This window comes from Meleagris gallopavo, chromosome 1 (genome assembly GCF_000146605.3).
Source record: "Meleagris gallopavo isolate NT-WF06-2002-E0010 breed Aviagen turkey brand Nicholas breeding stock chromosome 1, Turkey_5.1, whole genome shotgun sequence".
In the NCBI taxonomy this organism is placed as follows: domain Eukaryota; kingdom Metazoa; phylum Chordata; class Aves; order Galliformes; family Phasianidae; genus Meleagris; species Meleagris gallopavo.
Genome location: NC_015011.2, coordinates 89,768,368 through 89,795,841, shown reverse-complemented (window position 1 = coordinate 89,795,841; position 27,474 = coordinate 89,768,368). Strand labels below are relative to the sequence as shown.

The following is a 27,474-nucleotide window of genomic DNA, read 5'->3' as shown; positions in this document are numbered from 1 at the left end:
TGTGCAGCATAGCAGGGCTGAGCACAGCTGGAGCACGGCACAGATGCCTCCACTTGTGGGACACAGCATTTCCCCTCCGGCTTTGTGTCATGCACTGAGCTCTCAGATTCCTAAGTGGGTTGCAGTGTGCAGTCCTTTTTGCTCAGTAACTCGCTCATTATAGGCCAATTTCCACTTATAAATTCATTTATAAGCCAGTCCATTTGTGCAGACTGCCTTGCTGGAGGCAGAGCTCTGCCGTTCTCCGTCTCTCTCTCTCTCTCCCTTCTCTACCGGAGCCCCGAGCGAGGCCAGGATGCTCTCCAGTGCCTGCTGGAAGGTTTCGGGCAGGAGCGACCACGACCCCCGAGGAAGGGAATATTGGGGAAGCGGGGCTGCTCCCCGCAGCTGTATCCCTGCAGCCCCAGCAGATGGTGCCAGAAGGCTGGAAACCCTCCGGGAGCCGCAGCCAGCACCGCCACCCTTTTTGTAGTCATAGGATCATTTAAGGAAGGAAAAGACCTTTAAGATCACCCAGTCAGATCACTGACCCATCTCCACCATGCCCACTAACCATGTCACGTCCACACAGTTCTTGAGCACCTCCAGGGACAGTGACTGCACCACCTCCTTGGGCAGCCTGTGCCAATGCCTCATTGCTCTTCTGGGAAGACATTCGTTCCCGATCTTCAAACTGAACCTCCCCTAGTGTAACATAGGCCATTCTCTCTCATCCTATTCCATCCAGCAGCACATCACTCCCAGCACCAAACTTTCCAGCGTGATATCTGTTCCCACAGGGAGCAGAGCAATGGAGGTCCCCTCTTCTTTCTCTCCTGACTGACTGTTTATCTCACTCCTCACTCTGAAATTTTCCTTTGCACCATTTCATCCTATTATTCCAGAATAAATCAGGATCATTTCCATGTCGAATTTCAGCAGAGGAGCACCACAGGAGGGAAAGTTTCAAAGCAGATGACAGCTAAGCTAGCAAGAAGATCTCCTCTGCACCAATGGGCAGGGGCAGTGCTCCCTTTGCACTACCAGCTATAGGGCAGCAGCCTCTCTCACCCCTGGAACAGTGAGGGCAGGGTGCTGAGGACAAGCTGCATGAAGATGTGCTTCCCCTGGCAGCTTTTCTCCAGCACACGTAGGAGTTGCAGTGAGCATCGCACTGCTGCTGCACTGCAGGGCTGGGCAAACAACTCCACGTTTGAGCAAACCTTGTTTGTATTCTGTGTCAGCCTCCTCCTCTCCAAGAGCTGAAGGCTTCTCACATCCCTCAGACATCAAAGGACACCGTTTGGGCTGTGGGAGCATAGCCCATATCCCTCAAAGAGCCAGCGTAATCACATCTAACTGCGCACTGCCTTGACGTTCAGGTTGTTGTCCCAGGCAGAAGGCAAGGGCATGTATGAGGAGAGTAGTGAGACACATTCTGGAACCAAACCCAAAGACCAGCATATAAAGTGGTGTTGAACTGGGATACACTCATCAGCTTTAACTGGGGGACATAAGCCATAGGTTGTCCTACGAGAAGTGCGTGACTGTAGGGAGATGTAAAGATGAACAAGGCTCTAAGAGAAAGCAAGCCATTCTGAAAGCAGCTGCAGGACGGAAGCATCACATGAACAGCTTATGTTGGTATAGTGTGGCTTGTGTTGCTTGCAGCTTGTGTAGATATCAGACCACGGAACTGCCACTGTGCATAGCCTGACATTTCTAGGAAAAGTGAAGGCTGAGCACCAGTGCATATATAACAAGTGCTGGAGATACTACCTGGATCTCCAGATGAGTTGCAGTTTCAGTTATGAATCTCGAAGGTGGCTAGACTTCTACAATGGTGGCAAGCAAGAAAAAAAAAAGAGTAGCTCACTGGCTTTTATATGTAGCTCAGGCCTTCAAAGGGACAAAGGTTGCTTCAAGTTGACCCTTTCCTGCACACTCTTCAAAAGCTCCTGGGTTGAGACACGAGCACGCAGCATGACTGTGTCATCCTCCTGGCCACGTGCAATGGGTCCTCCCACCAACAGCCCCACAGACTTCTAGGACAAAATGTCAGCCACCCAGGGGTAACCTCAGTGAGAGCTGATAAGAGTCATGAGACGTTTCTCTCACTTTGGCTAGCCTTATCTATGAAAAAATGCAGTGGAAGATGCCACCCCCACCCAAACAATGCCAGCAAACCTTCCAGTGGATTTGCTGGGGAGACCTGCAAAAGGATCCATGATAAATCCAAGAGTTCTGACTCAAATGTTTGATGCCTCCCTTGTCCCAGTCCTGTCCACGTGTTTTTTCTCTCCCCACCCAGAGAGACGCAGAGTAGGCTTCAGGAGGTTGCAGATAACACCACTATATCTGCTTAGGCTCAGTGTATACTTGGATTGCTGGTAGAAAGATTTGAGATGGGAAGCAAGCTGAGGAAGCACCAGACAGCAAAAATACCCTCTGAAGTGTCTCTGTAAACCCATCATAGATGTGCTTGCCCCCAGCATGTAAAAGCATCACCTTCTACAGGGGTGACAGCCAGCCATACGTCAGGCAGGCAGAGGAAGGAAAGAAGTCTTCTCTGGATGTTCAAAGTGCTCACAATGGTGTCCAGTCATGCCCTACATAACATGGGCTGCCTCAACAAAAAGCCCACAGTCAGCCAGAATTAGGGAACCTGAAGCAACAGGAACTTGAGAAACTCAGGGCCAGCAGAAAGCCTGGGGCCAGAACAGAGATTAAATATAGATCACCCTGCCCGTGTACAGAACAAGCCGTAAGTCAAGCATCCCTACTGAAGCCTGGGAGTCCTGACAAATACCTTGAGAGAGGGAGGACTGCACGTTTATGTGAAGATGCAGTGCCAAAAGAGACAATGATGTTGCAGAGGAGGTGGCGCAAATCAGGTGGAAAAAGCATTTTTCAGGGCCTTGATGATGACAGAAAGCACTCCCACCGCAAGAGAAATTTGTTTGAAAAGCACTCTCGCTGGGGATTTATGGGAGAACACGACTGTATATTTTACAGTACCTTCTTATGGCCTCACCGGTCAATAATCTGCATTTAACTCAGTCCCTTCAGAGTGTGATGGACCATAACGTTTGTGAAGCAGCTGCTACATACTGAAATAATAATCAAGGAAGCAGAGAGCAGAGCTGATAATTGACTCTGCTAATGTGCAAGTTGGGACGCTGAGTTATTGATCAGATGTGCTTTGGTGGCTCAGCAAGAGTTCAGTCCTCCTGGAAGTTACTGGCTGAACAGCTGTCACCAAGGGATCCTCTCTCCTCCTCTGTCTTCTCCCATGAGGTCTCCTCATGGGTGCTCATCCCCTGTGCCACCACCGCCCAGCACCTCACCCAACCTCCCAGCAGGCACAAGGCAGAGCAATAAGCTGCTTCCCACACTGCCAGCTGTAGAAACAGTCCTCTCATGAACATGCCTTTGCAAAAAGCCTTCCAAAAGCTAAATAAATGGTGTCAGACAGGTCTTGTCCTTCAGCTAATTCACTGGTCTGTTCAAAGACTTGCAAGAGTTCAGCAAACATGGTTTCCTTTTGCAGAATCTCTGCAGGTTGCACCTTCGAGCAGCCTTAGCAGCAGTAAGTGTCACAGCTGATTCTCCTACTTTGGTAGGTATGGCATTCATTTACATGTGTGTCAAACAGGCCTGTAATTCTCCAGGTCATTCCAAGAGCCTTTAAAATTGCAAGCACAACACACACCATCTTTAACAAATACTACTTTTTTTTCCTCTCTCTTCTTGTTTTGTTTCCCCCTCCCCTCCCCTTCCTTCTCCTTTCCTTTTTTTGAAGGAGAGAGGACTAGTTCTTTTGGAGAGGCAGCACTTCCATCCCTGTGACCCCTTGGCTGAATGCCGTGTTGATGTGGCAGCTTACCGACAGTTACATGATCTGTAAGTGTTCTTCCAACTCCTCAATCTCTAACGCTATCTTATCTTTGTCAAGACAGGAGGAAGATCTGAGCAGGCACCTCCAGAGCCACTTTGTAGTGAAAATGAACGTGAAGGAAATATTCAAAAATATCTTTAGTTTCCTTAATCGTTCCTTGTTACGTACAGGTGATTCAAACCATTCTCAAATATTTAAGCAGACCTCTCAGCATGGGTTACTTGAGAAATTAATGTTTTTATACCTCTAGGCTTTTGCCTGTTTAAGCCGATTTTGATCTTCCAGGATTGTAAAAAATCATGTTCAGAGAAGGGCATGGAGAACTGAGCCTATATTGCTCCAACAAACCTCACTGAATATCTCAAGCTGGAAGAGACTCACAGGGATCATCAATTCCAACTCCTGGCTCCTCAATGGACCACTCAAAAAACAGATCGTGTCTGAGGACATTGTCCAGATGCTTCTTAAAGAGATGCTTCAAGCAAGTACCTTCAGAAGACTCTTCAACATATCAGTGGACAAAGCTAAAAGAAGAGTCAGCGGCCTGAAAACTAGAGCCAGATGAGGTCTGCTGGGAAATAAGGTGTGCTGTTAGCTGCAGAGGGTTGGCTGCTGTAGTGCACGCCAAGTGAAAGGCTGGAGGCCCTCCTTCTTGGTGTCCTCTTCATGGCACAATTATTCAGATCCAACACAAGACAATGGGGTGAAAATCCCTGGCCTGACTGAGTTCAGCCAAGGTCTGCTGGGAAATAAGACATGCTCTGGCAGCCTTTTTGGCCCCAAGTCCCACTCCCAGTGCAAGGAGTCCTCAAGGTCTCTCATGATAGTGGTGCTTATGGCACAGCAAACCACAGGCCGCCAGCACCCCAAAATGCTTCCAAAACGTGACTAAATGCAGTGATGTGTTGCTGCAGCACCTGGCAACAGGCTGGGGAAACAACAACAGCACTGAGCAGCGTCAGGAAGTCACGTCACCAGCAAGAGCAGCTGGGTGGCTGTGGCTGCCCCACATGGAAGTGGTTAGCTGTGCCGTGCTTCGCCTTGCAGCGTACGAGGCTGCCAGTGCTCAGCCCTGGGAGCAGCAGCCCCCAGCAGCACATGTCTGTGGGTGAGAGGTTGAAGGTTATATGGAAAAGCGTAGGAGCCAGCAGCTCCACAAGTGCCCTTGATGCCTTGGGTGGTTCCTTACTGATAAGCAGGCCACAAGCAGTGCTGGGGCCATAGGAACTCAAAGCTTTTGCCAAGAAGAGCAAAGAGCTTGCAGTTTTACTGTGGCTGAAGAAGTGCTGAGTTGCAGCAAGAAAGGGAAGGCTCTTGTTTGACTCCCTGCTGTGATGCATGGGGAGCTAAGAAATAGACAGGCAGGGGAGCGATGGCTTCGTACGAAGACTCTGGATGCTGAGGTTCAGTTCTGCAACTCAAACAGGTGGAGGATGGGGATTTTGAAAAGTGGCATTCTACAGAAATAGGTGTAATCAGTATCTACATGAGAATCAGGAAAACACTCCAAACCCTCAGCTGGACAGAGCCTCATGTGGAGCATGCATACATGCAGCTTTTGCAGCTGGCAAAACACTCACAGGGCAGGAGAATCAGTCCACATGGTCTCCCCTGGCCCCAGCACTTCCCATGAGAAAAGAGAAGCTGGTGCATGAAGGGGATGAGGGAAGTTGTGTATCTCAAGGTTCCTCTTGCATGAAACTTCCTGACCAGTGTCACGATGGCTTTGTCCACCCTCAGCATACAAACAGCATTTTGTTCCTGGATTCCAAGGGTGGATGGCTCTGCACCCTTTGACTATACACCAGTCCTGCAGACACTATCCTTTCACCCTGGGGCTCACCTGGTTTTGGCTGCACAGGGGATACTCAAGGAGACCTGACCCAACTCCAGACTCCAGCCTTCCTCCAGGTCTTTGCAGTTCGTGCTTGGTCTTTGCTGCATTTCCCTGCAGTAGTAGGAGACACAGCAGATATTCCTCCTAGGGTCCCTTCTGGGACAGTCCCTATGTTACCCAGGTGTGCTGGCTCCAGCTGTCCCTCCTAGAGTCCCCTTCCTCTTACCAGGAGAATCATGACAACGCCATCCCATGCTGGGTCAAGGGTTGGACTACATGATCTTAGTGGTCTTTTCTAACCTTGGTGATTCTGTGATACCCAAGCAGCCCTTGCCCTTGGTGGCAGAAGTGCTGCCTCTGCTGGCCAGTTCCTCAGTGCTTCCTTTCTTCTGCAAGAGGATTGGTTCCTTTGTTTGTCCCCCATCTTGTCCTAGAAAAAAAATAAAAACAGAATAAAAATAGAAACGTGTCTGCCACAGTGCTGCCCTTAATCATGAGGGTGCAGGGAGAGGCTATGTTTAGAAGTGCAGATCATCCCACCTGCATCCCCCATCAACTGGCAGGCCTGCAGCCCACTGATGGACCCAGACTCCTCCATGTCATTTATCCTAAGCTGTCTTCTCATGCTGCACAGCAATCACCTTTCATCATAAGATCATACAGCTCCCACACCCACAACAGCACACAAATCACCAGCTGCAGTCCTGTCTGAAATAAATCGTGGCTAATCTAGTTATTGTAGAGCAACAGGCAAAAAGAAAACACAAAACCAAACCCACAGAAAAACACCTGCTGGCCAAACAGAGCCCTGGAAATGCTTTAGGAACAGTGCTGCAGAACACTCCCTATAGGGGAAAATAGATTGAAGCCTTTGAGAGCTAGTGATAGTTAGCCAAACTTTTAAGTACATATGCATTTCTGCTGCCCTGTATGCATTAAGGAAATCTCTGCCCTCCTGCTCAGCAAAGAACGTCTGCTTTAACCTCCATCGCAGCAACAGGGATCAGATCCAGGATGCTGTTCTAGATCTCTCTGTCCTTCATCCTGCTCCATGTCTGTCGATGGGATGGAGGCCGAAACATCTGACTTAAATCAGAACTGACTATCTGGAAGGGCTAGAATCATCATCTTTTGGTCTTCATCTATTACTAAATGCTGGGATGTTCAGAGCGGCCTGTGAGCCTGCTCACAAAGCAAATGCAGTTTGGAGAGAGATGAGTCCCCACTGGGCAACTAACGTGAATTTGATTTCTTAGAGAAACAACACATTTGGCACCATGCACCTTATGATCACTTGGTTCCAGTGCGCTGTTCTCCTTCCCTAATAGGATTTTCCCAGCACTACTTACCTCATCACCATTTCATTGCTGCTAAGCCGGGCAATCTGTCCCACTGCCTCAAAACAACTTTGTCGCTAGCAGGTCTGCATTACCCATATGTCCTGCAGCCTCCACTGCTAACAACAGCCTTAATCTCCTTCTCTAATACCAGTTATCAAAGTAACACTCTCAGGCAGGAATAGATACTAAATTCCAAATCGTTAGTAAAAACAGAACCAATTATGAGGGGAAAAAAGAGGGGAAAAAAAAAAAGGAAAAAAAAAAAGCTAAGAATGAGAGATCTCACACTGGGTTAAAAATAAATTTCTATTTATTTCCATGACTTCAGTTTGGCACACCAACAGCAGGCTTTGCAGGCTGAGAAGGGAAACGTGCCCAACTGAGAAGTCAGCAGCAGTGGTCCATGTGCATGGCCCAATGGAGCTGTACATGGGGATGAGGATGTGCCTGGCACCATGGTAGGATTCATGGACACAAGGCACTTCTGGGGGGACCTAGGCAAGCCCAACAGAGGCCAAGCAGAGCTGACTTCTGCACTGGTAAGCCATTGCCAATGGCACGTGGAAGCACAACTCTCCTCTCTGCTTCAACCTCCAGGGAGTCAGCCCGACCCCCTGGGGCCTGGGGGAGAAGGACCTGCCCTCATAGGCTCCAGCCAGAGAGGACTAGGCCCTCACTGAACACCCTGTATTCAGACAGCACTTCTTTGATCATCTGTCAGTGCGACGTGGAAATGGAGATCCTTGGGATCTGAGGAGGCAGCAAAAGGACAAAAACCATTGCTCTTTTTGTGCAAATCTATCCATCACTTTGTACTCTGCACAGGTCACGGGCCTCCTCAGGATCTGAAAGCATCTGAGAGGAAAGAATGTCCATGAGACACCTGCATTTCTCCTGGCTGGGCTTGTGGAGGGACATGACTCACTTTGACAGCATCTTTTTCACAGCCCCTGAAAGGCTTGGAGTTGAGAACCACTGCAAAATGAGCTATAACTGCTGCCAGCTCTGGCGTGCAGTCCAGATGATGACAGAATAGCAGGTGTGGGCAAATAAAAAATATCTGTCCCACAGCATGGAGGAGGGGAAAAAGACCGCGAAATGAGAGTAGATTTCAGGAAGTACCAAGAAACAGCTGAACCTCTAGGAGAAAACTGAAGTCCAACAGGGCCAAGGGACAGTTTCAGCTGGAAATGATGCCCCTGCTGAAAACGTGGGCTCCAGCAGGAGCCTTGATATAGTGACCACCTCCAGCTTGGTGCATGTAAAGCTCAATGCAGGGACAGCTTTGAAGGACTGAAGGGTCACATAGGAGGGAGACCATTCATTTTGCTCAACAGTAGGTCAACAGTTTCTATGCTGAACATTATGTTAAGATGGGTTGTTGAAATGACTTGAGAGCTTGTTTTGGCTGGGATTGGCAGAGATGATCAGAGAAAGGGACGCAATCTAGGCATATTTCGATTACTCATTCTTCTGAAGGCAGTCCCAAAGCGCCATCACTAGTGACCTTAAATTCACTATGCAGGGCTCTATAGTGACACTGGGAAATGCTTATATGGGGCATCTACAAATGGATACCTCTCCAAATAAATAAGTCAGAAGTTGGTGAGAAACAAAAAGCAGTAAGAAGATGGAAAGTTTCCATGAAGATGAGCAGCCACAGCTTAGCTATGCAAAAACTTCACCTACACCAAGTATAGTAAACAAGAATAAAGCTTTGAGTCAGACCTTATTTATCCTATTAATTTGGCTGAACATAAAGTCACAACAGAAGGAAAAAAAAAGATGCACAAAGCAGTCTCAAATAGATTAAACTAAAAACAATTGTTTGCTAGCACACATTCACAATAAAAGTAAATTAGCATGCAAGATATTAAGAACCTATCCTGTCTTAAAAATGTCCTTAAACCATAAATAGAGGTGCACAAAAGATAGATTAGGAATAAATCTCAACCTCTCATGCCATTGACTCTCAAGTTAATTATCAGATAATCACCATGTTGTTAATTTACAGAATAAATATCCCATATAAATTTAAATCTGCATGCAAATGCAACAAGAGTTAATTAACAGAACAGTAAAGTACCCAGCAATGTAAACACTCTGTTGACTCCATTCCCTGTTAATGAGAAGAATCTACTGGAACCTTGTGCTGAACTCCAAAAATGAGGCACTGTGGTCTATGTGCTGCTGTCTGTAATTTTAGCAGCCAAGCAACATGTGTTGGCATTAAAAAACAAGTTGTAAGTTGGTCAGTCACAAGGAAGCACAAGAAAGCCCAGATCTCCATTCAACAATGCTTGTTTGTATTCCTACCTCCATCAAATAAAGCACATAAGCACCCATGGAAATCACATGCTTGCATCCCAAGCTGAATAGGGATAAGCAAAGAACACGCTTAAATATTTTTGCAGAACTAGATTCACAATCTTCATTTCATACTGCAGTAATTCATTTTCAGAAAAAGCTGTTTCTATGGAGACTTATTTTGGGTCCAACAGAGATTTTTCCCTTTAATTCTCAGTATTGGAGTCAGCTTTTCTTCCTGTCTCCTTCTCTAAAGGAGATTTCTGATTTATTTTTTCTCTCCTCACTGTTTCATAGCAAACTGCTGCACCAAAGTTCCCTCGTTTGTCAAGCAGAGAAAATTCTTAACTATGCATTGTGATGGCGTGATGTCCGTAAATGAAAAAATGTCATAGAAAAATAAAGCATAATCTAAAAACTTCATCTTGCCTAGCATTCTTCAGATTAAAGTGATTTACTGTACCAAAGGGGAAGTCATCTGAAAAAATTTTCAGAAACAAAAGCGTTGTGAGGTAGTAGGAGAGGAAGAGAGGGTGTGAGGAGGCACATGCTTCTTTTTCCATCTTCTGCAGTAATTTGCAAAGCTGCAACGTAAATGTAGAAAATGTAGAATAAGAATATAAAAGTGCCTGGGTGATGAGACTATCTACCTCCAGTTAGCTTCTTCTGTATCCCATTGCTCTTGTGCAGGGAGGTACTCCAGGTACACAACAAACTCTGACTTGACAGTAGGACCCAACTGCCTTGCCTTAATGAAGAGTGTAATAAATATCTAACCAGTGATAGGATGAGAGGGAATGGACGAGAGGGAATGGCCTCATGTTACACCAGGTTGGATATCAGGAAACATTTATTCTCAGAAAGAGTGGCAGTGCACTGGCACAGGCTGTCCAGGGAGGTGGTGGAGTCACTGTCCCTGGAGATGTTCAAGAACCGTGTGGACGTGGCACTGAGGGACATGGATAGTGGGCATGGTGGGGGTGGGTTGGTGGTTGGACTGGGTGATCTGAGCAGTCTTTTCTAACTTTAATAATTTTATGATTCTATCCCTTTCAACATTAATTCTTCAAAACATATAGATCTTTGCACGAGACTCAAGATGGAGTTGTCCAGTGCGAGCTACCATGCTCCCAGATCACATGGTGAACTTGTTCCCCAGGGCCTCTGGGTCTGCCCCAGAGCAGCCTTATCAACAGAGTCTCAACATTGTCTTTCTAAAGTCAGATTACGTGCCCAAATGATGGCACAAAATGAGCTAGTTACTCTGTCATAAGTTTGGTGCTTACCTGGTGAGCATCAAATTGATGTCCACTCTGAGACCAAAGAGCACCATAACCTCAGTAGCCTGTTCAAGATGCCTTTAAACGTAGGACACATAACAGCAGGGCAGCACATTCATATCTTTTCTGTTGGCACAGAGGATGATGGGCTCAGCCACAACTTGCCAAGAACACCAAGCAGGAGGCTTTGTGCCCCTGGTGGTGATTTCCCCCATGACATCCCCAGCCTTCCTCCCATCTCCTCAGACCCTCAGTAATTCCTCTCTGAGTCGCCTGCCTCTTGGAGCATTATCAGGCCAAGGCGTACGTCCCACTTCATTAAGCCTGTAAGCCAGTGGCTGGATGATATCTGACTTGCATCCGTTTGCAATTTAAAACGGGCATTTGCTTCAGATCAAAGCGGCAGCAGCAGCAGGAGCAGAAATTAGCATCTCACGGCCTCTCTCTCTCTCTCTCGTTCCATTGCCACAGTGTGTCTCCCTCATTACCAGGGAAATGAAACATCTTTACAGTTCAGGCTGTCCCTGCCTTTTATCCCACGGCCACTGCGCAAGGCATTATTGCCACATTTCACAGCAATTGGTCATGGCCCTATTCTCTTTCAAATCGGGCAGTGATCCTCTCCTCAGCATCACCACCCCATGAAGGGGCTGCAAGGAGGCACTGCCTCTCTTGCTTTTCCATATTGCTCCCAGCACTCACCAATTCATTCCCTCGTGCTTAAAATAACACTAATAGCAGCCTTATTTCCACCCCCTGACCTGTGAATTTTCACACTTGGTTGGAAGTCCAAGCAATGAGTGCTCTCCCAACCCTACAATGAGGAGGGACAGCAGGCATGAGGCTGAACACCAGCTCACCTCCTGCTTCACAGCCACCCCACAGTGCTTCATCGTCACAGTGTAGTCCAAGGAAGGGTCTGGGGCAGCCACGAGAGTACTGGCTCCAGGGATGGTGAGGAGCAGCTCCTCCTCTCCCTTTACCAACAATCCAGGCTCAGCATCATTTATAAGCACACAGCAACATTTAGAAACCTACAGGAAAAGATGTAATGAAAAGCAAGAAACCTCCAAAAAATATGCTCAAAATTGCTGCTTGCAGTATTGTTTCCTGTCTGGGTTGCAGAAGTAATCTAGACTCTGCTTTCCTGTTTGCATTTCTCAATACAACCTGCTGGGGAAATAGTCTTGCGTTTGTTTTAAACTATGTACATATTCTTAAAAAACAGGTGGGGGACATCAATATCACTCACCCCACAGCACCACAAGCAGCCCCTTTTTGCCTGAAGAGGCATGAGGCCAGTTCCTCCTGGCTGCTGCACTGCCTCTCCCACATCCTACTCAAGCCCCACTCTTTGCACTTCTGCCTTAGAAAGCATTGCTGGAGAGCAATGATTGCCTTTTCCTACCCTGTGCAACAGGACTGCCATCCCACTATCTGCTGGAAGAAGAGAAGGAGGAGGCGGGGAAGCAGAGGCAAAGGGCTGAACGCTGGCAGCAGGCAGATGCGGCACAGTGATTTCTCAGCAGTTAAGGAAGGTTTAGAGCCCCAGGAGTGATTCTGCTCTGCGCTGGATGCCAAAGGCCAGGGCTGAAAGATGTGTGAAACAGGCAGGGGCTGCAAAGAGCAGTTTGAATGCAGAATGGCATAAAGTGAGGCTAAAGCATCTTTTATTTCCAATTTTAAAATACTTTATCACAGGAAGAAAACAATGTCAAATTTCTAAAGCAACTCAGAGTTAACAGGAAGGAATGAAGGCACACTGCTTCAGAGCGGGCGTCCCAAAAGAAGTGGAAGTTGTTTGCCTGGAAGTACTTCTGGAAAGTTGGGAAAACTTCCTCAACAGCCTTGCCCTGGAAACACCAGGGCAGCACATTGCCCCATTGTTCTCTTCTAACAGAGACTGGAGCACTACAGGAAATTCTGAGCCATAACCTGCAAGAGGATGCAAAGCATCTCCTTGCCTGCAAGCCATTTGCCACTTGCACAGCACCCACCTCACCACAGCCTCCCTCCTCACAGTCTTGCAGCAAAAGGCCCTCAGGAGACCAATCTTCAGAAGAGAGTCAGTCGGGCAACCCTTTGTGCAGTATGCAGTGGCACAAACTCCCTGTGTGGTCATCAAGCATTGGCCTCGCTCCTTCCTCCCCAAAGGCAGAGCCAGAAAAGAATTCCAGGAAGGCAACACAGTGCACGTGTTCCCACCTAACCCCTCACACCATCCATCTTCTGCAGAGGAAGGTCTGCCAAGCAGCAGAGCTGCACGAGACCTTCCTAACCCTGTTGGAGAACAGTGCTGAAGCAGCCTGGGATTGATTTCTGATGGCACACGGAGAGCAACTTCAGTCCCCTCAAAGCTTCCAGTACAGTGCAGCTCTGTGTTTCTGTAATCCCTCACAAGTGTTTCACAGCTAATTCATTCCTCTTGGGCCCAGCTCTTTGCTGCCTTGTCGCCCTGTCAAGATACATACAAGACCTGAAGGACCACAGACTTTTCTACCACACACTACCGTACTCCTGACCCACCCCATGCTCCTTTCTCTCCCTCTCCTCCATTTGCCTCAGCCAAATGAAATGTTCTCTCTGAAAACAGGATCGTTCTGCAGCTTTAACTGGGATAAGTTACAACTCTAAGGCCACTTGTGGAAAAATATACGTCTTAAAAAATATAGCCAAAAGGCTTGGCAGCAACCCAGCAAAACCAGAAGGAAAAAAAAAAAGAAAAACCCACCACCGCAAACACACACATGCATTCTTCTTGCAGACCCTTTCACCGGGGCTCCAGGCACATTTCTCAAAGCTACGTTAAAACCTCTCAACCTGCATGAATGGAAAACTACTACTTTGGCCTCTGGCTGAGAGAAAAAAAAGGGGGGGAGGGGGGGCAGAAAAAGAAAGGAGTGTCCTATGGCTGGAGAAATCTCCCCCTCCCTGCCCACCTTCTTCCGTCACTCCACCAGATGCACAATCTCACGTTACAGCTGAGTTTGCAGCTCCTTACACAGCGGTTAGATGCCAGCAGTCACTTCCATAGAACAATGTGGTGGCCAAGCCAGGGGCAGCACGGACTCAGCAGACACCAAGTCCAGCACAGCCACCCCAAGGACTCACACAGCTTACACAGACCAACCCACATTCAGCCACAGCAGCAACACGGGGGTTCCTCTATGACACCATTCCAGCGATAACGATCCAAACAAGGTAGATTTTTCAGCAGAAGGCTCATCTTGATCAGGTTCACACTAAGACATGTAAAGAACAGGCTGTCAAACCGCATGGTTGTGCCTTGCTGCAGTAACACCTGGGGTGGTGTGAGACACTGAGCAACAAGAAAATACAAAGCAGAAAACGAAACCCACATCTTCCTAACTGCGGTCCTCTGAGGCATGAGAAGGCAAAAAAAAACCCACTCAGGGGCACCTAGAAGAATTCAAAAAACAGAAATGTTTTTTGTTGTTGTTTAAACAAGGACAGATCATTTGTTTGGTTCTGGGCCCCTCACTATAAGAAAGACATGGAGCGTGTCCAGAGAAAGGCAACGGAGTTGTGAGGGGCCTGGAGCACAAGTCTTATGAGGAGTGGCTGAGGGAACCCAATTGTTCAGTATGAAGGAGAAGAGAAGGCTCAGGGGAGACATTATTGCTCTCTATAAGGGTAAGCAGCAGGCAGCACACGTTCCTGACTTTAGCAAGGCCTCTGAAATACGTTCCCAAGATACTCTTATGAGCAAGCTATGGAAACCATCTGAAGGAAAATACTGAGAAAGAGCATGATACTGGTGAAACATTATCAAGATATGACTCAGACAAACAGCAGAGAAGTTGTAAGAGGTTGAGAAAAAAAATACCACCTGCAGGAAAAGATTGAAGTGGCTGAACAGAGAAGCAAGAGCCTCCCAAGTAGTCTATGGACTTTCTTCAGCCCTGACCCCTCACCCTGGATGGAACTCTGAGCAACCTGACCTAGTTATAGGTGTCCCTGTTCATTGAGAGCTGGACTAGACTGCCTTTAAGGGTCCCTTCCAGCTCAAATGATTCTGTGATTCTATGGCCAGCCTTGCTCAGTTCTCAACCTCCTACAGTAGGTTTTGTGATAAAAACCATTTCCTTTTGGAGATGCTCTATAGGCACAGGATCTCCCAGAACCAGAGGACAACAGTGTCTGAGTTCTCCTCCAGCAAGGGATGGGAAAGGCAAGTGCAGTGCCTTAAACGAGATGCCAGCACTCCATTTCCAGTGCTGCCAAGGATTTTTAGCTGTGCACTGCACAGATTTTGTTAAATTGCCTTAAAATGAGCAGCAGTTTGATACTTTTGTATTCCAGGGCGAAACCTGCTGATTTTTCCCCTTACACCTGAAGAGAATACCACTTCCACACAGCAGCGGTGGGCATGCATACCACAAGCACCTCAAACACCACAAGCAGCCGCAGCAGTGAACATATTGGTGGGTTCCAAATCTACGAGAGAGGAACATCCTTTTTGAAAACCTTATTTGCTCAGTAATTCAGAGTTGTTTTGTTTCACTGAAAGTAAACACACATTTTCAAGCATTCACTGCAAAAGCAAAACAACAAGCCACCCCTCTTCAAGTACTTGGTCCTCTCAGACGTCCAGTTCCTCTTCTTCAAGTTACACCTCCCATTACGGGCCAGCTAAGTTTGCTTGATCCCCCCAGCCCCTTGCAGTTCCATCAGCTTGTTTCCTCTTTTGGTGCCCTTTTTTCTTTTCCTGGAGATGAAGCACCAGCAGAAGCCAGCAAGGGCCAGGAGAAGGATCAGAACCAGAGGTAAGCATAGGATGAAGTTCAGCAACGGTGGAGATGAACAGATCCTAGACGCAACTGTTGTCTCTGGAAGGAAAAAAAAGAAGGAAAAAAAAAGTGAGATCCCAAGCTAGTTTGAGTTGCCCTCTTTACTGTTTCTATAGGCTATCTTCTTATTGCTCTTTCCTCAATCTACCAATTTTTGAGAATTCATACTATATTTTCTTGGCTAGCTGAGAAAAAGGGGAAGGGAAACAAGGTAATACGCCTGAATTTCTTGTTTTGGGAGGTCAGATAGGGACCTATCTCACTCTTAGCTGAAGCATCCCACCAGAAACAGCACAGCTCTTCAGCTAACCTGTTCCACACAGGGCTCAGCAAGGAAAAGCCACAGTCATCACCCCCTGCTCCCTGCCTGACACCACTGACAGCTAGAGATCTGTCTCAGGCTGTTCCAGAGCAATGAAGTATGAGAGGAAAGTAAAGGAAACAAAAGGTTTCAAGGAGGTTCCAGGTGAATGCACCATACTCTGGTAGACCCTCTGTCTCCTCCAAAAGTCTGGGGTAGGTCAGTCCCATGCTAGCCAGTTCCTTCTGTTCTAAGCTCCTCATGTTCACCCAGTAGTCATGACCATTATAATCTCCTTTCTTGGTGCTGAGGGATGAGGTTTAGTGGGCACGGTAGCGATGGGCTCATGGTTGGACTTGATCTTGGAGGTCTTTTCCAACCTTTATGATTCTATGACACACAGCTTTAAATTCACAAGCTGATCTCAGATGCACGTGGCTTACCATGAAAGGTCACACCAACTTGCTTGGGTCTGTTCTGTACATCTTAGTTCTCTCTTTGACCAATACCCATGCACAGACACTTCATGCTTGCTCTGCAGAACCGTGATGGGTGTGGTAGCTCTTTTGATCCCAGGCTCTCTCTGGGAGACCCACAAAGCCCGGTGGGCTCAGTTCTGAACCTAGGGATGAAGCAATCTGGCAGCTGCTCCCAGCCATAAAACTGGCTTTTATCTCTCTCCCTCTTAAGTTCTGCATCCTACCCACACAGGGTGAAGCAGTACTGACTCTCCCACAGGAAAAACAGGAAGAAGCTTCCACAGTGCTAGAGAGGTATCCTAAATGGGCATCAGGGCTCAGAGCTGGAGTGACCCCTAGTTGCAGGTGCACTTGTGCACGACTGTGGAATTATCCTCAGACAACTTTTCAAGATTCCTACATCACTGGAGAAACAAAATAAAACGAAAAAGAGAGACAAGAAAAAAATGGCCAGATAATACCTCAGATTTTGTGAAAGCCATGAAAACCACATAGCAACCATGTGGGTCAAACCACATGGATCACATTGGAGGAGAATTTTTTTTAGCAGTTACCGAGCAATTCCAGCAATGGCTATTCACCAATAACAGTTAACAGGAGATGCAGGGGGTCAAGGAAGGAGAAACCTGAGTGCCAGAGGGAGCTGCAGTGGACAACAGCAGGAAGAGATCTGCAGAGGGCTGGAGTTGCTGTCGGTCCCTCACGGAGCAGTTAAACTCAGATTAGCTCTGCCAGAGGTGCAGTTTTGTGCCTGTGCCAGAAGCAGGCACAGGGGAGAACCATGAGTCCCTTTGTGCCCTTCTATCTCAGTTGGTGCTGGTAAATGCAGGAGTAATGACCACTGCAGGCACCAGATTGGGTTGGAGTGGGGCAGCTCCAGAGCTGCATGCACCTCAGTCCAGCTGCATACAACATGGCTGATTTCACAGGTCATATTTCTTCCTCTGTGTGGGTCATCCAGGCTTCCTTTTTCCCCAGTGAGGCATCAAGAGAGTACTTTTTTCCTGTCAGTTACCTCCCTAAAAACATTTTGTATGCCTGACTGAAACCTTTCCCTTTATTTATTTAAGCTCCTATATGCTGAATCCAGTCCTATTTCATACATCCTAAGAAGACAGTGATTGTTTTTTAAGGCCTCAACCAAAGATTGAGATGCCAACAAAAATTGCAGCAAGATTTTTTCCCTAAAAAAATTAAGCATTCTAGCCCAAATGGTTGGGCTGAGAGCAGGGCTGGGGGTACGTGATCCTGCAGACAGCCTGCAATCCATCAGTGACAGTCAGCAGTACCCTGCTCAGGACACATCTCACTCATGGCTGGAGCTCTTGGCATCCTATCAAACCTCCACCTCCAGCACTTACAGAACAAGGAACTCGGGTTTCAGCCCTGGCAGACAGATAGGGCTGGGATCTTACTCCCAGCAGGTGCCATTTTGCATTGCTCTTCTCCTCCCTGCCCTGCTTCTCAATACAGCTCAGTCTTCCCAGGACGACCCCATTGAGGTCTCTTAGCAAGTCCTCCCATCACTGCTATTATCCCTATTTGCACTGCAGCAAGATAAGGAGGATGCATGATGCACCACAGCAAGCTAAGGTTGGTGGTGGTGGTGGTGGGGATGGGAGAGCAGTGCAGGGCAAGTGGCTGTGTGCCATTACCTGGTGGGGTGGTGATGAGCTGCGTGTACCCTGAGAGCGCCCAGGTCTGCAGCTCCCACTTATCCTTGTTGCCTCGCTGCTGCCATTCCTGCACCCGGCAGTGATACATCCCGGCATCGTCCTCTTGCACACTGCCCAGTGTCAGGCTGAGGTCACCAGCCGTGGGCCTCCGGAGCTGCAGCCTCCTCACCAGCCCCTCCTGCAGGAACTCGATGGCACCATCGTGGTTCAGGGTGAGCAGGGGCCTCTCGTGGCCATTCTCCTTCCCTTGAAACCAGGTGGCCGAGAGGCGGGCGGCAGGCGGGAGCGTGCTCTTCAGCAGGCAGCCCAGCGTCACCTCCTGGCCGTGCCTGGCCAAGATGCTGCTGTTGGCCTTTTCCAGGTGCAGCTCACTCTCTAGGGGGGAAGGGAAGCAGAAAGAGCTATCACAGCATTATGCACTGCTATGGAGGCGCTCCTGCTTGTGCCTGCCAGCTGATGGAAGTTTGGGAACTTAGATGGTCTCATGCACGTGCATCCGCAAGACACCATCGGTTTCCTTGCCTCTGTGACTCATTCTGTCTGGGGTGTTTTTTTCCCTCCACCATCTCTGTATCCTATCCCCTGTCCTCTTCCCAGTAAGCATCCTTTGCACCAAAGATTATTTAGGAAGCCAGAGTCCTCTGACCTAGATCTAGATCATCTGAGGCTGAAATCGAATGGGGGAAGAACACCCCATCCTGCACATCCCAGAAGCGCAGCGCCCAAGGAAGAAGCCCAGCTGAGCCCTCAGCCTTGCTGTCTGTGGCCGCATGCCCCAGGACAGGAGAAGCTTTACATCTTGCATCAGGACACCCAGAAGCACTGGGAAAGAGCTGCTGCTCTGCATCCAGCACTGCACCACTGTCCAAGGACACCGTGCATCACGATGGAAAGCAAGGGCTGTGGTTCTCTTTGTTGTGAGGCATCAGACATCTGCTGCTGGAGGCACAAATACCAGCTCCATTGGTTTGGGAGTATGTGGTAAATCCTCCTAATTCTCCATTTCCCTTTGAGAGGCACACTCCATGCAAAGAATCCCAACATCTCCTCTCTGTGCAGGAACCTTTGTTTCTCCCATACCCTGCTAGAGGCCCCCTCAGACAGAACCTCCTCCCTCCCCCCCAAGCAGCTCACCTGGCAGCCGGAGCACCAGCCTGGTTCTCTCTGACCACCGCTCTCCAAGGCCATACCAGCCACCCTCCAGCCAGCGCCATTCCTCTACTGCACAGCAGTACTGACCCTGGTCCCCAGGGCTGGCCGAGAGAATCCGCAGCTGGAACACATGGCTGGACATTCTTTGGCTCAGGAACCGGGACTTCTGTGTGGGGGAGCTAAACTCAGCCCCGTACTCCAGCAGGCCAGTGTGGCTGGCCTGTACGATCTGCATGGGGGTGGCATCTGCTGGAGGAGGAGGTAGGTAGTACCAGCTGATAGCCAGCTGAGAGCTGTTCAGAGGGAACTCCATTCTGCACTCGATGCTTGCATCAGCACCGCCAGCCACCTCCATGGAGCTCTCCCTTGTAGTCACCTGCAGCGTGCTTTCTGAAATGAAAGAACAAAAAAACCCTGGTGGTTTTGCCAATAGTTGCCATCTTGAATGCTTGCAGCGGTTATTAACCTGAAGCCACACACTGCACAGCACGTCCGTAAGTTCCAACATCTGCTTACTGCCCAACGCTTCAGCAGTGCAGATTTTGCAGCAACGATCACTGGGAGGTCTGGGAGGTGACCATCCCAGGGGACTGGCAAGTGCTGCCATGCATCTCACAGCACACTGCACAGCTCTGGAGGAACAGAGGAGGGCAAGAAGTAAAGGAGGGAGAAGATCTATCTATCCTCCTTTCCCCCTCCCGCTGTGACCTTCTGCACATGTCCTTCCTTCCCTGAGCCACAAGGCCAGGCCCAAAGCAGCATTTAAACCCCTAAGGTACACCGTAACACAGAATGGTAGATAAAACACTGAAACACAGATCATAAACTTGAATATCTCAGAGAGCTCCATTCAGGAGATTTCACGTGCAAAGGAACAGGTTGGTAAGTTTTGTGATTATGAGGACTACTTTCTGCAGTACAGTCTCAACCTGCTGCTGCTAGAGCAGTTCCTTCTTCAGCTTTATTCTGAACTTTCTAAACATACTGCATGGCTTATGCTACCACCTTTCATAGAGAAGCAGCACTAGAGTCAGCAGCCATCTGGTCACCCAATTGGGTCACCCATTCCCAGAACAGAATCATCGAATCATTACAGTTGGAAAAGACCACTAAGATCACCCAGTCTGACCAGTGACCCATCCTCCCCACCATGTCCACTAACCACATCCCTCAGTGCCACATTCACATGGTTCTTAAACACCTCCAAGGTCAGTGACTGCAACATCTTCCTGGGCAGCCTGTGCCACTGCCTCACCACTCTTCTGAGAAGAAATGTTTCCTGATATCCAACTACAACCTCCCCTGGCACAACTTGAGGGTGAAAGGGAGTGGCCTATCTCATTACATCTGCACAATGTCCAGCAATAGCTGCAGTAAGTCTGGAGACAAATGTCGTCATGTCTTGCTGTCTGCTCTGTAGAGACTATGATCACACCTGCTTATCTTAATGTCATTTACATCACTGCTGCATGCCCACACACATTTTTCAATCCCTTCAGCTGCATCACTGCCCTCTGACCTCCTCAGAGTGTAAAACAGAGCACTCAACATCCAACTCCACAGAGAGCACCAAGGGTGTAGGGGGAAGAGTACTGCGAAACTGAGGAGGGAAGGAAATGCATTAGCTTAGGCTATAGCAAACACATCAGTTAAAGCATGGAAAAACATGATCTCAGTTGACTAGGTTGTGACCCCTAAGGAAGAAGCAGAATGAGCAGCACTGCCTTGTACAGTCCCAGAGACAACCCTACTGGAGATACTCAGCCATCAGCAGCTGTTCTAGTTGTGACCAAAAGGTTTGAAGGAACTGCCTGCAGAAGAAGCATCAGCAGCGCTACTCACCTGGTAGGACAACCTTTATCCCCACAGGGTTGGAGGTAAAGGAGGCAGTGCACTGCCCCCGAAGCGTCCTCCAGACTCCCACTTTGCACTGGTATGTCCCTGCATGGCCAGCCATCGCACTGTGGATGTGCAGCCGAGAGAAAGCACCTGCCTTCATCAGCTGGGCTCTGCCCTGGAATTGGGGCTGTGTCGGTCCCCAGGACACGGTGCCATTAGGAAGGACACGCACCAGCTCTTGGTAGCCATCGGTGGGTGGCTTGGGCTGGAAGAGCCACTCCACAGACAGCAGCAGCTCCTCAACTGGGCGGCTGGCGTTCACATGGCAGATAAGCTCGAAGCTCTGTGTGTAACTGACGGTGGCTGTTCGGCTTCTCAGTGTGGCATACAGTCCGAGACCTGCTTGAGAGGGAGAAAGCCCATGGTGATGGGACAGAAGGTCTGCCCTCTGCCACCCTGCACCACCCCACACCTTCACCATTATCCAGGGCACCTCACCACATACCTCACACCAGTTCTCAGATTCATTTTGCACTCTATGAACCTTGTCAGCATAACAAAACCTCCATCCCACTCCCCTCTCCTGAGCTACATTCTGCTCTTCCAGCCCTAGCCACAGTTCCTGTCCTGCCCTGTCTCCTGGTCCGCCACCAGGGTCCCCAAGCACCCAGCCTCCCACAGTTCTACCTTCTTGTCCTAAACTGATTGCAAAGAACCAGGCTAAAGATGTATGCTTCATCACGCTGACATTTGTCAGAGCAAATACTTTTCCCATTATCGTCTACCAAAAAACATGGCACACTGGTGCTCTTGCAGCAACAGAAGCTGAGCTGCGCCTGCCAAGGCAAGGCCAGACTCAGTGCATTCCTCAGCCAGGCATCTCTGTAGATTTCACCCAGAAGAACCATTAGGATTTACTCACTAATAGGCTTCACATTGATTCCGAGAACTGATGACAGGTTGGTTTGGATGCTCTGGAAGCTCCCAGGAGCCTTCACCTCCAAAACAGAACAGTGGTAGGCCCCGCTGTCCTCCAGCCCCACCTCATGGATGGTGAAAATGTAAATTGCGTTGCTTTGTTTGAATGCATGGAGCTGCCCTAGGCTGGCTCTCTCCTCATATTCCTTCTTCCAAATCAGCAACCCACGGGGGTCAATCCTGGCCACTTCCATGCTGTTGAGGAGCCAAGCCACCTGGAAGTGCCTGCTGTTACTCCTCTGGGCTTCCAGCGTGCAACTGAGCCGCAGGGTGTCCCCTTCAGAAAGGTCATTCTTGGTGGCAGCGATATTCACACAGAGATCTTGGTCTGTGGGCAAACAAAAGCCAAGAGGGGGCAATGGCGGCTGTACAGTGGGAAATGAGAGGGGCTCACTACTGAAATGTTCTCTTTCATAGAAAAGCACTGAGAATGGAAAATGTTCACCATGGAGAAGTGGACTCCAGAGCCCATAAGCCAGAAAGAGGACAAAGGAGCTCTATAGCTTTGTGATTCCCCCACTCCATCAGAAGCTGTAGATTGGAAGTAAAGCAGAGTAGCTCCATGACTGCCACTGGAGAGGCTGGAATAATTTACAGACAGCACAGACCCTCTGAATTTAAACACCAGCTCATAAACAGTGTATGAACAGGAATCCCAGCCGCTGCAGATATGTATGGTATTCCCAAATATTTGCTGGTGAGTTTATAGAAACCGTTGGTGTGCTCGGCCACAGGAGGGCCAGCAGTCCCACAGAGGGAATTGGAGGGGCTCATGCACCACTCACCACTGCCCCAGGTGCCCAGCTGCTCTGGGGTGACCATCATAGTGCCTTTTTAGCACTGCCGCCTTTCTTCCACCCTAAGCAGCCACCACAGAGCAAGTCATAGAATCACAGAAAGGCTTGGGTTGGAAGAGACCTTAAAGCCCACCCAACCCCAACCCCCTGATATGGGCAGGGCTGCCCCAGGCCCACGCAACTTGGCCTTGAGCACCTCCAGGAATAGGGCATCCACAGCTTCTGCAGGCAGCCTGTTCCTCACTACCCTCTGCGTAAAGAATACTGCCTTCCACAGGGTTTCCTTATTTCTAAATAGCAGTGTGGAACTAGTAACCGCAGCCATACACAGTCATGCCACAGCCGACCAGAGATACGAGGCCTCTTCTAGTCTCCACTTAGCTCAGGGCCCAGCAAGACCCTGTTGTGGGGGGGGGGACAGACACCCAGGGGGCAGGTATTTTGCCCTGGGCCTCACACACTTCCATGCCTAACATAGGCCCGAGTGACGCTCTGTCCTTCTTGATGCCCAGCTGGCACACCCAAAGAAAGCCAGTGGGATGTCCCAAGCTGTGGTGGAGGTCAGATAGGAGGAAACAAAGCATCAGAGATAGTAACATGGGTAGAGAGATTTTCATGACACGCCACTGCAAAGACCACCCACAGTAGGTCCTTTACTGCACAAAGCAGCTGGAGCCAAGGGCCTTACCCTGGGGAGTGACCACCAGCGATGTCCTCTCTGACTGTTTGCGGGAAATGTCCTTCCACATTCCATCAGGATCCTCAATCCACTCAGCTGCCTCACAATACAGCTGCCCTTGGTCAGAGGGCTCCACGGCCACAATGGAGAGTTTGTACGAAGTGCTCCCAACCTTGTCCAACCGCACATTCCCTGCCAGAAACCTCTGTGCATAAGCAGGTCCTGGCATTACGACAAAGTCCTTGGAGAGGGTGAGGATCTCAGCCCGATGTTCTCCCCGGAGGCAGTACCAGCCAACAGAGAGGTGTGTGTGCTGGGCAGTGGACCTGGACACCTCGCAGGTGAGCTCCATGGCATCTCCCTCAACATGGGTGAGGTCCTGGGGCCCCATGGAAACTGAGAGGGTATCCGCAATCACTGAGCGCAAGGGGAGAAGCACAGAACAGCTGGTCAGGAGAAAAGCTGGTCAGGAGAAAAAGCATTTCTTGGCCTCAGTGGGCAATGTGCTGGTCAGCGCAAGTACAGCCAGGCTCTGAGAGATCTGACAGTGCAGTGAAGTAGGTGCTGCATGTGATGGGAGAGGCCCTAGTCAGCCCATACCAACGTGTGAAGTGCTTAAAACCTCAGTAGAAAAGAAAGCATGGTATATTTCTCAGCAGTACACTCTTCAGTGAAAGTGTAGGCAGCACTGGGCAACAGGCAACACCAAGGAGGCTAACATCCAGCCTTTCACAAGCCCAAGTGGCCACAGTACCAGGTTAAAGGAGGACACAAGGTTGAATATGAAGTGGACGGGCCACGCAGACTTGGTGAGCTTACAGGTGGATATTTTTCTTTAGTCCTCCACCCTGCTGTCTCCCTGTCATCGTTAGTATGTGGGTATATGTTGGTTCAAGTCCCATCCCCTGACGTGAGAAGACACCAACAGGTAATGCTCAGAGCCTGAGAACTCCTTCTCTTGTAAGTGCTGGGATGTGAAACAGTGGCTGCTGGGCTATGGGACAGCAGACTACCTGCCGCAGACCTGCAGATGAGAGCATCTCCCCATCTCCAGTGGGAAACCTATCTGCATATGTACAGCCTTGAGACCCATACACACCCTCGTGCCACTGTGTACAGAACAGTACATCCTCCCTGGTAGCTTTACCATCACCTTGACACTACCAGTAAGAAAGTGAAAAATCAGCCAGGCCCCACAGAGCAAGCCGTCCTTTGAGACCCACCTGTCAGGTTTGTCTTGGCGCTGTAGCTCCCAAAGTACCTCTCGTCGGTGTTGGGCGTGTGGCACTCGTACTCCCCAGCATCTCGGTCCTGCAGCTCCGTGATGTGCAGCAGCACCGCGTCCCCCTGCACCCGCTCCACATAGATCTCCTGGGCGCGCACCCGCTGGGTGTAGATGGCGTAGGGGAAGGAGGGGTCGGCGGTGCTGACGATCTGCACCTCCCGCTCTGGGGCAGAGTGCAAGTAGGCGGACCACTGGAAAGTCTGCTCTGCTGGGCCCTGGTAGCCGCTCACCTTGCACCACAATGTCACATGGGAGCCAAGTACTCGATAAAGTGGTCCCTTTTGGATAGTCACCACTCGTTGGCCAGTGCCCACACCTGCCAGACAAACAGACATCATGCATGAAATTTGCAGGAAAACACTGCAAATGAAAATTATTGCAATTCAAAATGGCAATGGACCTGGGCATGCAAGAGACCATAGCATAATACTGCAATGACTTAGAGTGTGGTCTCATTCTATGAAGAACAATGCCCCTGGGACTAAGAAGCATCGAATCATTAAGGCTGGAAAGGACTTCTAAGATCACTTAGTCCAACCATCCACCTACCACCAAGTATTGCCTACTAACCACCTCCCTCAGAGCCACATCCACCTGCAGTGTCGGTAACTCTACCACCTCCCTGGGCAACCTGTTTCAATGCCTCATCACACTTTTGAAGTTTTTCCTGATACCCAATCTGAACCTCCCTGGTGCAAAAATTGCAAGGAACTTCAGCATCCCCTGCAATTGTTAAGAACAAGCCCAATGTCAACAAACTTGAAAACTTGTCTTCCAGCAAGCAAGGTCAGACAACAGAGGCCAGAGCACCATGCCCATGTGGCCATCAAGTTTCTGCTTGGAAAGCATTTCCCAGACAGTGCTTGGATGGAGAAGCAACCAGGCTGAGACCACTGGAGGAAGCACACCCTCCCCTCCCTTGCAGCTCCTGCGGCTCTGAGACCAACAGCACTGGGGTTGCCCTCGCCCTGTAGCCCAAGTGGGGTGCTCTCCTGGGCCACCCACCCAGGAGTGTCCTGTCCCCCTGATTTAGGAAGGTAAAGCAGTCCAGGATAGGCAGCCTGCACATGTAACCCGCACTGGGCTCCTGACAGTTTTACTTCCCACTTGTCTGCCCCAAAAGTCCCTGTGACAGTGCACTCACCTGTGAGGACGAAGAGAAGGAAGGCAGCCACCTGATGCTTTACCAGCCCCATACGAACAAGATCTGCTCGGGTCCTTCCCTAGGAAGGCAGTGAAAGACCCTCAGGGTGATGGTGACAGCCACCCTGTAATTTTGAAAGCAGCTGGGAGGAAGCTGCCAGACTCCGGCAGTGGTTTCCTCTGCTTAGAGTAAAAGGCGGGGAGAAGTGGGGAGTAGAGCACGTCACCAAGGTCCTGCATCTTACCAAGGTGGCAGTCAGCCACAGACTTCTCCATGCCCACTAACCACATCCCTCAGTGCCACATCCACATGGTTCTTGAACATCTCCAGGAACAGTGATTCCACTGCTTCCCTGGGCAGCCTGTGCCACTGCCTCACCACTCTTTCTGAGAAGAAATTTCTCCTAATATCCAACCTGAACCTCCACTGGCACAAATTGAGGCCATTCCCATCTTGCAGCAGCTCACACTCAGCACACTGTGTGGCAGAGCAAGATGCTGGCCTCCTTGCTTGACCAACCCCTCTGCCTCCTGCTGTGTTGTATTAAGCAGCTTACTCCCTCCTCTGCACTAAAGGCAGACGCCATGGGTGCTGGGATGCACAGGTGGCATCCCACTGCCAGCATCACATGGCCCACTGCACAATGCATGTGCTGCGACAGGAGGAGGCTGGCAGGGCATGACCCAGATAGGGAGCAGTCAAAGCTGAGGAACCAGAGCTAGAGGCTCTCTCTGAAAAGATCTATTTGGTTTTTACAGGAAGGAAAGCAGTGTGAAGGTGGCTCCTGAGCTGTGCTGCTCCTGCAGCCTGCTGAGGTATCGAATGAACTGCTAAATTGGCTCAGGGATTCACAAGCAAAAAGCAGCTGTAAAACAAACAAGCCCTTCTGCTTGATCCCACTGGGCTCCCAGAGGGAATGAGATTCATGTAACAAACCAAAACAAGCACAAGGTCCCTCCTTACCCCATTTCAGAAACTGATTCACATGGCAGCTCATGGGGCCAGGAGGCAGAAGCACAGACTGCTGAGGTGCAATCAGCACCACACAGCTCTGCAGAGAGCCAAGCTCAGCCTGCAGGGACGGGCTGTTGGAGAGGTCCCATCAGATCTCACCTGTCTCCTGCCACCACAGATTGCTATGCAGCAGAGCAGACGGGCATGATGCTGAAACCAGCACTGCCTCAGAGACAGGGAGGAGGTTGACTCTGAGAGCAACCCACTGAGAGGTGCACAGGGGTGGCCCTGTTGACAGCAAGCCAGCCCACGCATCCCCTCTGTGGAGAGAAAAGCTTCTCTGCCACAGTGACAGAGGAAAATCAGATTTGGAGCCCAACCTCAGCAAGCTTCCTGCAGTCAGTGCACAGATAAATGCACACATGGGGACAGTTTCAGTCCAAGCTTGCAACTCTAATGACGCATGAACCGCTGTTTACATTCGCAACAGAGAAACTAGGGAGAATAGGATCGCCTTGCCCAGCCCCATCACGGGCAATGACGATGCTCTGCAGACAAAAACAACAGCTCCCTCTTCCCAGGACTGCACAGTCTGAAGCTTCCTCGCTCCCTTCCTGGGAAATCAGCACAACCAAGTATGCGGCAGCACCAATAGGCATGTTGGGTTGGCTAAAGAAGGATCAGCAGAGCATCCTTTACAGATACACTGCCAACAGAAACCTCACCAGTGCAGTCAGA

At 49.6% G+C, this 27,474-nt stretch overlaps 1 protein-coding gene across 2 annotated transcripts; it reads right to left on the bottom strand.

Moving 5' to 3' along the window:
• Positions 1-568: 568 nt before the first annotated feature.
• LOC104913814 (immunoglobulin superfamily member 3-like) lies at positions 569-25,960 on the bottom strand. Of its 2 annotated transcripts, XR_795644.2 has the most exons (9): positions 25,783-25,960; positions 24,577-24,954; positions 23,363-23,770; positions 21,822-22,205; positions 20,903-21,298; positions 19,043-19,450; positions 17,888-18,283; positions 15,236-15,491; positions 569-6,144 (listed from the first exon to the last, which is right to left on the bottom strand). XR_795644.2 is itself a non-coding variant. In XM_010721575.2 (8 exons), the coding sequence occupies exons 1-8, from the start codon at positions 25,832-25,834 to the stop codon at positions 15,295-15,297; spliced, it is 2,619 nt and encodes an 872-aa protein (XP_010719877.1). In that variant the 5' UTR covers positions 25,835-25,960; the 3' UTR covers positions 15,116-15,294. The 2 variants fall into 2 exon arrangements, 1 of the variants encoding a protein (XP_010719877.1); XM_010721575.2 differs by lacking the exon at positions 569-6,144 and having other exon boundaries at positions 15,116-15,491.
• Positions 25,961-27,474: the final 1,514 nt, after the last annotated feature.

What these genes read in the sequence shown, in the direction of transcription:
- LOC104913814 (XM_010721575.2), bottom strand. Translation starts at nt 25,834, where the DNA reads ATGGGGCTGGTAAAGCATCAGGTGGCTGCCTTCCTTCTCTTCGTCCTC. An exon ending in AATCAATGTGAAGCCTATTA is followed by an intron (nt 21,299 to 21,821) that starts GTGAGTAAATCC and finishes CCTCTCAAGCAG; the next exon opens with GTCTCGGACTGTATGCCACA. An exon ending in GCTGGTGCTCCGGCTGCCAG is followed by an intron (nt 18,284 to 19,042) that starts GTGAGCTGCTTG and finishes CTTCCCCCCTAG; the next exon opens with AGAGTGAGCTGCACCTGGAA.